This window comes from Durio zibethinus, chromosome 4 (assembly GCF_047325235.1).
Source record: "Durio zibethinus cultivar Kanyao isolate XHJ-2024 chromosome 4, ASM4732523v1, whole genome shotgun sequence".
NCBI lineage: Eukaryota > Viridiplantae > Streptophyta > Magnoliopsida > Malvales > Malvaceae > Durio > Durio zibethinus.
This window is the reverse complement of record NC_143165.1, coordinates 32,072,277-32,085,312: the sequence shown is the minus strand read 5'-3', so window position 1 is coordinate 32,085,312 and position 13,036 is coordinate 32,072,277. Positions and strand designations below refer to the sequence as shown.

The 13,036-nt window shown below is 28.0% G+C and overlaps 1 protein-coding gene across 1 annotated transcript; it reads right to left on the bottom strand.

Annotated features, from left to right (window-relative positions):
* Nucleotides 1-3,910: 3,910 nt before the first annotated feature.
* Nucleotides 3,911-5,718, bottom strand: LOC111287455 (DNA-directed RNA polymerases I, II, and III subunit RPABC5). The gene is made up of 4 exons (XM_022878033.2): nucleotides 5,575-5,718; nucleotides 5,402-5,460; nucleotides 4,326-4,420; nucleotides 3,911-4,196 (listed from the first exon to the last, which is right to left on the bottom strand). Exons 1-4 carry the CDS (start codon nucleotides 5,608-5,610, stop codon nucleotides 4,171-4,173), a joined length of 216 nt encoding a protein of 71 aa, XP_022733768.1. The 5' UTR covers nucleotides 5,611-5,718; the 3' UTR covers nucleotides 3,911-4,170.
* Nucleotides 5,719-13,036: the final 7,318 nt, after the last annotated feature.

The following is a 13,036-nucleotide window of genomic DNA, read 5'->3' as shown; positions in this document are numbered from 1 at the left end:
CTTCAATCAAAAGGCCAAAAAGGTAATTTAATTTTCATAATAATTACAAAAATTTTATTTCTTTTCAAATAAATATATATTTTTTCATATGATAGCAATGAGCAATAATTTTGGATTCATGATTTTATTTCCTTTCTTTATTTATATTTTGTCAAATTTTATTTCACCTTTACGTATAATTTTGATCAAAGAATATAAAATTAAATCTTATTGAAAATAAAACTAGATTAAAAAAAATTGAAAGAAATGAAACATAGCTAAATGATTTTTTTAACACTTAACTAAACAGCAGTAATAATTTTAGAAAGTATTCTTTGTAAATTATTACAAGTATAACTAGTATGATTTGAAACTCTTTAACATTATGCTAACCTAACACAATTAACTTATATACTATTACAATCTCTTAAAAAAATATTTTATTAAAAATAATTCATTCAAAATCACTTAGCAAATGAGCATAATTCTCTTATTGTTTAAGTTTAGAATTTTATTAAGCCTTTTAGCATATATAATCTTTTTATATGCTTTTTTTTTTAGAAAATAAATATCAACCATCCAAAAGTCAAAATTATTTGAGTATGTTTCAATTTTCTCTTAAAAATAATTTTTAATTTTATTTTTAATAAGATTTAATTTTATAAATTTATCAAAATTTGTAAACATTGGGAAAATAAATATCATAAAATAAAATAACGAAAGAAAATAAAATCAAAGTAACAGACCCAAAATTATTAATTTCTAATTTTATTTCTAAAAAGATTTAATTTTATATATTTATCAAAATTTGTAAACATTGGGAAAATAAATATCATAAAATAAAATAACGAAAGAAAATAAAATCATAGTAACGGACCCAAAATCATTATTCTTTTCTATCATATAAAAATATATTTATTGGAAAAAAAACAACATTTTTATAATTATTACAAAAAATTAAAATTTGCCCCTATTTTTAAGCTGCTTTTTTAAAATCAAGGGCAAAAATGATATTTTGTTTCATTCTAAAAAATTTTATAAATTAATTTTTTTTCTATTAAATACATTTAAATTATTTGGTTATGTTTCATTTCTTTCATTCTTGTTAAAAATAATTTCTAGATTTATTTTTTTATAGGATTTAATTTTATGTTTTTATAAAAATTTGTAAATATTGAGGAAATAAAATTTAATAAAATAAAAAAAGAAAGAAAACAAATCAAGATAATTAACCTAGAATTATTGCTTTTTGTTGTCATACAAAAATGTATTTATTAGAAAGAAAATAAAATTTGTATAATTATTATGAAGAAAACTAAATTACTATTTTTGCCTCTAATTTTAAGTTGAATTTTTAAAATCAATGAGAAAAATGATAGTTCCATTTTATTATTAAAAATTCTAAAAGTTTTATTTATTTTTAATAAATACATTTTAGCATGATAACAAAAATTAATAATTTTTCTATCTATTATCTTAAGTTGTAATTCTGTTATAAATTTTGATTTAAAGGTTATTTTCGCACCATTTTAAAAGGTTTATAACTATTATGAAATAATTTAAAGTTTAAAATCAGAATGAAAGTCGAACCCACACAGAATTGCAATGATTAACTCTCATTCACTTCCGGTACTGTTTCTTACTTTCAAATGCCGGTTTCCTTTGAACGTGGCTCCCTGAAAATAATGGAAAAAAAAAAGCAAACTTATATCTGTATATATAAAGGGCAACCCAATGCAATGAACAGGAGATTTATATCTGTATATATAAAGAGCAACCTAGGTTATATATGAATTAGATCAAAGTTTATGTAATGTAGTTTTTGTTTTGTTGCATCTCTATGGAATATTTATCAAATTCTTAGGTATATATACATCTTAACTCTTACCCATGGAACGCCTGTAGCGAGAGAGAGCATGAAAATATGCTTGAAAGAAGTCCCTTTTCTATTTTTGTAACTCCCTCCGCATTGCAAAAGTATATTAATATCACTACTTTCTTTAGTTAAACGTTAAATTCCCAAACTTGATAGAATACTGTTATAGTATATTGCATTTTTAATCAACCTACTGACCTCTAACTGTAATGCAAGGCCAAATGCTTGCACAATGCTTTACCAATGCCTTGACATTGTTGTCGGTTCATGTGAAGAAGCAAACAACTTCTATTAGATGCTGAACCTGCAGATTTTCCCTTGCAAGACTATAAGAAAAGAAAAAAAAAAAAAAACAGTAGTAGCTAGTGACCAATATTCCTATATATATAAACTTCAACTTGATTTTTGGATATAATTACAATTGCAACCTTTAATGTAACCAAAGATTCTACTATTTGTTAACTTTGGACTTGAAAATGTAAATAGCTAGCAAAAAATTTGGGAGGGATTTCACTTACCATCCTAATGTTATGCGGGTGGCAATGCAGACAAGGGAGACCCTGGTGGTTGTGATGGTACATTATTTCTCTCCAACAGAAAATGGACAAAGCAAAGAGAAAACCAAATGAAGCAAATGACAGAGTAAAAAATAGCAAAGTAAAATGCAGAAAAAGCTACAATGGGAAGGAAGAGATTAGAAAATTTATAGTACTAGTAAAATAGAAAAACCAAATTGGGGAAAACGACTGTTATCCACAAATAAGTGAGTGAAGGCCAAAAGAGTACAAGAAATCCAAATAATAAATTCACCTCGTCTTCAGGAGCTAAAAAGAAAGAAAATGTATGTTTTGATTATCATGACGACTACCGTGGACAAAGCGCTTTGAAAACCATAAGCTAACCGATCCCTGCATTTTCCTTTCTTAATTGGGTTAATGATCAAGTCAAGGGATGGTCAGCTACAGTGGGTTCTCTTAGATTTTCTAATTAATGAATTCTGACCCAACGATCAATGGGGGTTGCTTTGTGTACAAAACATGAGCCACATTATGGGGTCAAATTGGTGAGAGAGGGAGAAGCACACATAGGGTCAGGGGGGCAATTAACGTATTTACTCTACAAAAACTATTAATGTTAAGATAATAATTGAACTCCACACATCTAACGTAAATGTCATTTGTTCTGCTTGATTTTTGGATCAAGTCTAGCAATATTCGGAGAGCGAGGTCCGATGCCATTTTTCGGCCATTAAACCCTATGTCGGAATAAAGTTCTTTCGAGCTTCTGCATTGTTTCATGTTGAAATAATGTTTCACTTGTTAATATACACCCATGTAAATTAGTTCTGACTAATTATTTGATTAATTGCAGGCATACTCGTTGAAAATGAAGGAGAGGATTCTCATGGCTGCCATTATTTGAATCGATAAAAATGACATTGGGCTTCCTCATCCGATCATATGACTGAATAGTTGAAACTCACATATCTTTTTGTTTTTTTCAGTTAATTTTCTTTTGCAAGGGAGCTTTTTTTTGTTGGTTGGAGAAAAATACCCACATGACATAATATTATTCTATGAGTAGGACCGGTTCCAGTGTTTTGGCCAATGTTTGTTTGTTTGTTTGTTTTTTTTTTAATTGCGAATTTGTCACCAATAACTTCAAATTCTAACGCAGATATCGAATGGTTTGGTTCCCAGTTCCCAGTGACATTGATTGCTTCAGAGTTGCTGTAATTTCGGGGCTTCTTTCGATTAAAGTTCCCCCATCATACCAACAGCCAAGGTCATCTCATTATTGATTTTGAAGGCTTTGATTAAAGTTACCATTCATCCTAGACTTTACCCCCTAAACACAAATGTGGAGGTGAAGGTGCAACTAACAAAAAGAACGCGTTCCCCAGGCCTACAGGATCCACAGTAAGGTGACATTCAAACAAACAGATCCCATCTACCATCAAAACTGTATGACACTTGCAATTTTGTCCAGCCCTTCCTAAAATACCGTGCTAAAGTTATGGGAATTATAATTGATCCACTAACTTCAGTTGTATCATGATCAAGGAAATTTAGTATATACCAAAATCCTCAAATTCATATAACATCCATCAATCTTTCAGTATTTCAAATACCAAGTAGGTTCACACTTACAGGGATCCATCATAGAACTAAAGAAAGCAAGTAGAATACTACTATTTAAGTCCTTTCTTTTGACTAGCTTCAGACCACGGTCCACGTTACACAAAACTGAGAATCACAAACAGACACTCACACAACTGGCAACAGAGCATGCAGGGATAAGTTCTACATGTTTCCTCAACTGGTCTCTGACTTCTCCAACGCTGCAAAAATGATGCAGAGTCAGTGGAAGGTGATACCAAACAAATCCAATACTAAAATGCACATAAACATGAGGAATAGAGGGAGTTAAAACAGATTGAGGGCAAGGAAGGGGGACAAAGAGAGATTACTGTTGTAGTTTAGAAGCTTCTCAATGAGGTCAACATGAGTCATAAGCATTCTTCTACAGCAATAACGAACCAAGCCCAAAGCATCAAGAGCATCTCTGCATGCCATACAAATCATAATTTATTCTCTGCAATGTCAATCTGAGTATAGAAGCCCAACTGACTACCATTAATGATAACTATGATCCATAGATCAATAATAGTGCATAAATTTAATTATAGGTCACATCAACTTGTAATATAATATTATCATAAACATGTTGGTTGCTTTGATACATTTCCTTTGTGTCCTTATGGGTACACAAACTTGCACATTTCCATAAATCTATAACACTAGCCAACAGTGATAATTTTGAGTTGAATCATAGTTTCAAGCACAAACTTGCACATAGAAGGCTTCTTTATAACATCAACTCAGACTTCCCGCACTTTCAAGCAGCAACTCAGTTTCAAGTTAGATAAGACATCATGCACCCATGCTAATTCCATCCTTACAGATCAGCAGAACCAGGCACAATTTAAAAAAGTATACGTTAGCAGCTGAGAGAAACCTTGGAGAACAAGGTGGAAAGTTTCTATACAAACAAGCAGGGGCCTTTTTTGGACCATTTCAATAAAAAGATTATCACGCAATGGCCATCTGGTCTATCATTCAATAGGATGAACATCAATTGACAACAAGTATTACATTGTACACAGCTAAAAGTATGGGAAAACAACTCCCGACGAACAAAGGCAGGTGATGTTTGTGTATTTTGGATAAGTAGATACAAAATAACCCTAAACACCTCAAGAACCCAAATTAAGCTTCCTTAAGTGCCCTAAAGATATCCATCAAGCAACCACAATGACAAATTTAGACCCGGATAACAACAACAAATACAAACCACAAAGAAACCATCCCAAGAAGCGATCATATCACCCCACCTCCTCCTCCCCCCCCCCCCCCCAAAAAAAAAAAAATCACCAGAAGACAAGTTTCGGGCGATTTCAACATCAGATTATTCATCGCAACAATGCAGTCACTTAATTTCTTCAAAACTATTAAATAAAAGGAAGGAACTGAGATTGTTACACACCCTTCAGTATAGTCGGCCTGGAGAAGATCAAGGTAAGTATCCCATTTGTTACCAATAACCTACAAATGCCCAAATCAAATGTAGACGTTAACAGCAACAAAGTCACCAAAACCCTAAATCCACTTCAGAGGGTAATCAAAACGGAATAGAAAGAGAAGCAGTAAGAAAAATACCTTCCCGCATGTGAAGCAACGAACTGGGATAATCATCTTGTTCTGCTAGTTCTTGGTCTTGACTTTGCAGTCTACGCTCCTCTCGCGTCCTAGAGCGTTCTAACGGGGATTTTAAAGGAGATGCCGTTACACCAAATATCGCTGCTTTAAAACAACGTCGTTTTACTAATTTGTACCCCACTTTTCGTGCTTTATTTATTTTCTTTAAATGAATATTATATCTGCATTATTTACATTGTTTTTCTAAAACAATGTTCCCTCTTTTATTCAAACCGATGAGTAAGGTAATTATTTGCAAATTGCAATTGTTGTTATTTTCTTTTATTATTTCTATGACTTTTGGTTTTTACATTTTTTTTTCTTTTTTAAGCTTTAACTTTCAATTTAAAACTATTACAAGAAAGTCAAATTGTTATATTTTTCTAATCATCTCTTATTTTTTTATCACTTTTATTACAAGATAAAAGTTTAATCAATCAATTTTGAAAGTTTGAATTAATAGCCTTTGATGATTGGTTTATGAGTTTGGTTTTAACAACTACTTTGAATAAGTAAAATTTTAAAATATATGTGGTATTAATTAATTAAAATTATCATTTATCAAATTCACAACCGACTAACTAACAAAAATAATAATTACTTATTATTAGTTTTACCAATTTTTTTAATTATTATCCAAGCAAAAAATAAATAATTTTTATTACATAATATATGTGGTACAATACACGAATTAATTTTATTTATTTATTTATTTTATGTGTAAATATATATATATATATAATAGTTAATTTATAACGTACCTTGAATTGATTATGATTGAGATAATTATGAATTGAGATAAAAGTTAATTAAAAAATTAATTATTAAAAAATAGTAATATAAATAGTAATAAAAAAAGCTATATATTTCTTTCATTTTCAATGTCTAATTTTTATTTAATATAAAGATAATAAAAATATGATAAATAAAAATTTTAAAAAATTATTTGTCTAAAAAATAAAAAATTATTAATTCATGACTTACCAATTCAGGATCAACAGCAAAAAAACATTAAACATTAAATATGATATTTAATATAATTAAGAGAAATATTAAAGAAATATTATCAATTACAACTTAATTAAAAAAACATATTACAATAATGATTTGACAATAGTAGATCAATATACTTAGTTTTTAAAATTTATTTATTGCAAGGTAAAAATAGATTTGGTTTTGTTTATTTTCTTAATTTATTAAATATCTTTATATTTTTCTTTATTTTCATTTATACTCAATCTATTTTATTCCTTTTTTTTCAAGAAATAAAACTTTTTAAAAATGATATGGAAAGTTATGCAATTTAAGGAGATACGGTAATTAATATATGCACTAAAACTCAAATAAAGGCTCAAACCATATATTTTTAAAATCTTTTTTATTATCTTATATTTCATACATAAATTCATATTATCCTTTGCTTTCTTGAAAAACTTTATGATAACCATTCATTTAGTTTAACAATCCTAAATAACCATCACAATTGAGAAAGATAAATAAGAGAATATAATCATATATAAAGTTCAAAACGTGAATAACCATCACAATTGAGAAAGATAAATAAGAAAATATAATCATATATATAGTTTAAAACAGGAAGGCTTGATTCAAAATGATCTTTTAACATATAGTAGATACTATATATAATATTGAAATAGTAATGCTAAGCGATGAAATTTGAAGTAATGATTTTGATAAGGATATCATTGTGATAATTAAATACTTTAATCGATTTCTAACCAAGTGCCTAATTAAAATAAAAATATACAAATGGAATGTAAATTTGAAAAGAATTATACTAAAATAAATCTTTACAATATGAAAAGAAAATTGGAAAATAAAATTAGGAAAACAAATTTATGTTCTTTTTTTATCTAAAGAAATAAAATTTCATTATAGTCTTAAATTCCCTTTAAAGACAATCAAATAAAAAAGAAAAATGAAAGAAAAAAATTGCAAATATTGACAAAAAAAAAAATCCAAACAAATGTATCATATTCAATTTATTGATTAATTATAATAAACACACTATTATATAATGTGCAAATAATAATATAAAAAAAGCTTGTACATATAAAAAAAAAATTTTAAAGAGGCATATAACAGACCAAATAGGCACTTGTAATAGATTGAAAGAAAATCTCAAAGAAATAAATATTACTATGATAATAAACTTGAATAATAATGAAAAAGAAAGCAAGAAATAGAAAACGTGTAACACAAAAAAATAATAAATTAAAGTCGATAATCATTCACATATTTTTACCTTTGAAAATCATGAGTGCTACTATCTTCTCTTGCTTTTTTTCCTACATTTTTTAGACCTAATTTGCTCTTGAAATCATTTACTGTTGAGATTAAATATTACAGAGGTTTTAATCTTGGATGCATCTTAATTGCTCTCATTTATTTTTGCATGACTTGTTTATTTGTCTCTTAATCTTTAACCATTTAGTGATAATACATATTTTTATATCAAGATAAAAAAAATTTGTATAATTTTAAATTAAGATATGAATGTATTTTAAATTGAGATAAGATATTTTTTTATTTTAAATCATAAAAAAGAGATAAGAAAGTTAGTAAATCACAATTACTCAACCACAAATTCTAATTAATTTAAATTTATAAGGCTATTTTTGTATTAAATCTATAAAACTATTGATTTAGACTGTATATGAATTATATAGTTTCTAAGATTTAATGATTTAACTTTAAAAGTTATATTTGAATTTTGAAATATATAGATAAATGTAAGTTACGAAATTTGTTTTATCTTACTTAAATTTAGGATAACACTTATCTATATTGAAAGATTAGGATAATCTTAACTTTGAAATTTTAAAAATTAAATAATTGATAGAATAAAATTATTTGATAAATAATTAAAATTAAAAGAAAATTATCTTATTTATCATTTAAATAGAATGTACATGTAATTTAAGAAAATTTATCTAATTGTATATTTAAAATTATTCTATGTGTCATCACAATATATTATATATATAAAATTACACGTAAGTGGATCTTATCATATAATTTTGTATATTGTAATATAATATATACACATTTTCTATTTCTTTTTAAATTTAATTTTTTAAATATATAAAGGACATGTATTACTATTTTAATTTCATTTGGAGTTAAAAAACTTTAATGTTTGATAATTTCTCTCTCTCTCTCTCTCTATATATATATATATATATTAGATATTTATATAATAAATGTTTTTTGCTTATAATAATCTATAGCATAATAACTTTCACTAAATATAATTAAAGCAATTAATGATTAAAAATTTGATTGCATTAACTTTTTTTTATTCTTTGATTTCAATAAATCAGTATTAAAATTTAAAAAATACAAGAAAATTAATTGCTTTAAAAAAATTAAAGAAATTGTCTCAATTTTTTACTAATAAGATATGCTACTCCCTTCACGAATAGGATTTCCTACCGCTATTCGATATAGGATTTCACTCTGCCGCCATCCTCATCATAATTTATAAATATTACTGTGAGTTCGAACATGAAATACCAACTTTGATTGTCTAACACAAAAGCTTTATCCTCGAGTTTCTCCAATGGCTTCTATTTTCAGGCAAAATTTATATTAAGATTTATAAATGAAGTCTTAGAAGTTTTTTTATTAAAAATGAGTAAATAAAAATTTTAATAAAAAATTTAAATCGATAAATTGATAAAATTTAATGTAACGATCAATAATATATAAAAAAATTAAAAAAATTATTTATAATTTAAATTTGATCGATAGTTATTTAATGATAAAAAATTTATCAATATTTTTATTAAAAATATCTATTTAATAAATATATCAAAAAAATTTTAAATTTTATATGCTTAATTTATAGGATAAAATCTTTTAATTTGATTTTTATTTTCAATTTTAATTTTTATTTACTTATTTTTAATAAAAAATTTTATTAATTTTACTTATAAAATTTCATGCACATGTTTTCCTCTATTTTCTACCAGTTTAATGGCTTATACCACGAAGTTTTTCAACCCAATATATACTACCAAAAACCCATTACCCCGCTTCTTGTTTCGTCCAAATTGAAGTAACCATCACCCTCAATCTCCTAATTATCCGCTATGATTGCTTAACCGGTCACTTCACCGAATCCAACAGCACTTTATCCTAAGAAACTCTTCGTTTCCATCTTTATCTTTTGAAAAAGCAAGATCAGGCTTACCAAATTCCTGGTCCCATGTTAATAAGACTTCGAATCAACCTAGTCTTATTTATTTTAAAGTTGTGAATGATGAGATTATTCGACATGGAGCTAGAATAGGAAACTGGGAGTTGAACAAGGGACATAGAGTATTGCCTTTATAAGCAAAGTTGTGGGGAATAGTTGTGGAACATGTAAAAAGGGTTTTGATAAGAAGAGCTTTGGAGGAATTAGCATTAGAGCGTAATTATGGCATGGTTTGAGCGACTGAGTCATCGGTTAAGAAAATACTAAACAGAGTTAGAATGGAAGATGGAGATCATCAATGTGAAAAGGTGAAAAAAGTATTAAGAAAAAGAAGGTGAAAGGTGAAGATTACGTTATATGTTTGGAGAAAATCAAGGTTGGATATCAGGCACTATTCGAATGCCTTGTTCTCATACTTTTCATAGTATCTATATAAAAAAATGGTTTAAGTAGAGCCACTATTGTCTTATTTGCAAACTTGAGAGAGTTAAGAGCTTTTTTTTTTTTTTTTTTATTTCTTATGAACGATTGTTCTACCTATTTATTTGGTCAACAAAGTTAACTTCCATATTCATTAAGTCAACATAAGTTCGATTGTCATGTCATTACAAATAAGGGTCGACATCTGGACTCTTTGTCATAACATAGGCTCGTTCAAGCCAAAAAGGGACTCACCTAACTACCTCCATTAACATCCCATCAAAACATCGCTTTATAGTAAACCAATTGACTTCTAACTTTTTTGGGATCATTAATTGTAATTCACGTTAGCTTGGAATCATTAAATGCAACCCACAATCACCTATGTGGCCCTCTCTAGAGCTCTACATAGACTTACCATCAATTACCAACTACCTATTATATTATTGTTATTCCTTTCATATATAAAGTAAAAAAAAAACCCCAAGTATAGTATAAAAATGCAAATATTTTCTCTTTAAGCTTTCTAAGTAGTTACAATGTATCTTCTTTCTCAATTAAAATCTTTAACACTTTGACTAACTTAGTTGTTAAAGCATGTTTCATAAAACTAACTCCGACACCTCTTAATTGTGCTTTCTTGCTACAGGTTCAAGTCATCTCTCACATGACCTTTAGATTCTTACTCATTCCACCATTATTCAAAAACAGTACTCAGCCAACAAGGTCAACTCTCATAATTGTCAAGTCAACATACTCTTGCTACTATATCACCATAAGTGAAGGTCAACATCCAAACTCCTTACCATAAAATAGGTTGGCCTTTACCAAAGAGGGACTCACCCAACTACCTTTACTAATGTCCCATCAATGTATCACTTCACAACAAACCAATTGGATTCAAATTTGCTTGGGATCATTAAATGCAACCCACAGGCCACAATCACCCAAGTGGCCCTTCTTTAAACTCCATATAGACTTACCATCAACTGTCAACTATTCTGGTTATATTATCGTCCTTTTCCTTATATATAAGGTAAAAAAGAGAACTAGTTATGGTACGAAAATACAAATCTTTTATCTTTAAGCTTCCTAAACACTTAAAAAGTATTTAGTATGGAAAGATTCACTTAACAATCATGGTGATATGCACTCAGTAATTAAATCATTTATTTAGTAAAAATTTAAAAATCTTATGTGACAATGATATCAAATCATTGAGGTGATAAGATCACTATTTTAAGAGTGATATGATTCCCAACTTAAAAGATAGAAAAGTTTTGTTGGCTTTGAATTGATTAAAAGTTTTGAATTGACAAAATAAAAATTTACCTAACTTGAATCAAACTCTCCTAATCTTAAATTGAACATTTTTCCAACCTTCTATCTTGCCAAAATTTGTTTAGGAACTAAAACAAAGCAAATTTTTGAAGCAAAATAGATCAAGACATGTTTTGGATAGAAATGATTGATCCCTTAAGAGAATGGATCGATCATTTCCCTTATCTGATCGATCTCATAACTAAATGGATCGATCCCTTCCCTTACCTGATGAATCTCATAACCAAATAGATTGATCCCTTCCCTTACCTGATCGATCTCATAACCAAATAGATCGATCCATTTTTCTTTCAAAAGCTAAACTCGTGAAATTTTGGCAAGAACCAATCAGTCCCCTCTCTGTAGGGATCAATTGGTTAGGGTTATGTGTTTACCCAATCGATCCCTCTCTTAAAAGGATCGATCTCTTTGTTATACAAAATGTAATCTAGGTTTGAAAATACACAAAAAAGATTGATCCCCCTTACATAGAGGATCGATCACCTAGGCATAAGATCGATCTTTCTCTTAAAGGGATTGATCTATTTTTTATACAGAATGCTAACCTTATTTAAAAATCTAAAAAAAAGATTGATCCTCTCATATAAGGGATTGATCACCTAAAAAATGGATTGATCAGGTATACTACCTGATCGATCAGGTAAAGTTTTCAAGGCATAAAAATAGGCTTTCACATAACTGACCCAATCGATCCTCTACATGAGAGGATCGATTCTTTGATGCCCCAAAAGCCCCAATGGTTATTTTTTTGTTTGATATTTTGTAAGTTTGAACCATTATATGCAAGGTAATGGCTCTCAACTCCTTCCTATGTATAAATGAAAGCCTTTATTATAAATTAAGAGCATATATAGCTAAGAGAACTTATTGCCTTCACCAACCATTTTGTTCCAGCATTCAAACCAGCTTCAAAAAGGGAAAAGTACAAAAAATCTTTCTTGTATAAGTTTTTCTCTAAATTCTCTTGTCAATATTGCTTTGTATTTCAAGATAGCAAACATCTAACCTTAGAGAGGTCTTTTAAATTTGCATAACACTTCAGAAACTTTTTATTGTGAGTTTGTGAGCTTAAGGGAGAGGATAACCCTTAAGAGTTTGTGGTGTTGATTGTGTAAAGCTTTGAGAAGTTAGGTTGTATCTTTCAACACATAATGGATTGAACTCTTTGGCAAGAGAGGCTAAGGGAGATGACGGAGGTGTCTAAAAAAAAGATCGAACCTCTATAAATCTTAGTGTCTACTTCTCTATCTCTATCTCTTATTTATTTTCATTTATTATGCTCATTTGCTTAGATAAATTATTTTACAGAATTTGTGCTTATTAAGTGTTGATTTTTGGAAATTTTATTATCAACCAATTCACCATCTCTTGGTTTATTTCAAGTCTTTGAGCTAACAAATTTTATAAAAGTAATTTTCAATTTTATTTTCTGACTAATTT

Bases quoted from the DNA above. Each gene is read 5' to 3' on its own strand.
- LOC111287455 (XM_022878033.2), bottom strand. From the start codon at position 5,610: ATGATTATCCCAGTTCGTTGCTTCACATGCGGGAAG. The intron at 5,461-5,574 runs GTATTTTTCTTA...GGGCATTTGTAG, and splicing joins GTTGCTTCACATGCGGGAAG to GTTATTGGTAACAAATGGGA. The intron at 4,421-5,401 runs GTGTGTAACAAT...TATGGCATGCAG, and splicing joins CAGGCCGACTATACTGAAGG to AGATGCTCTTGATGCTTTGG.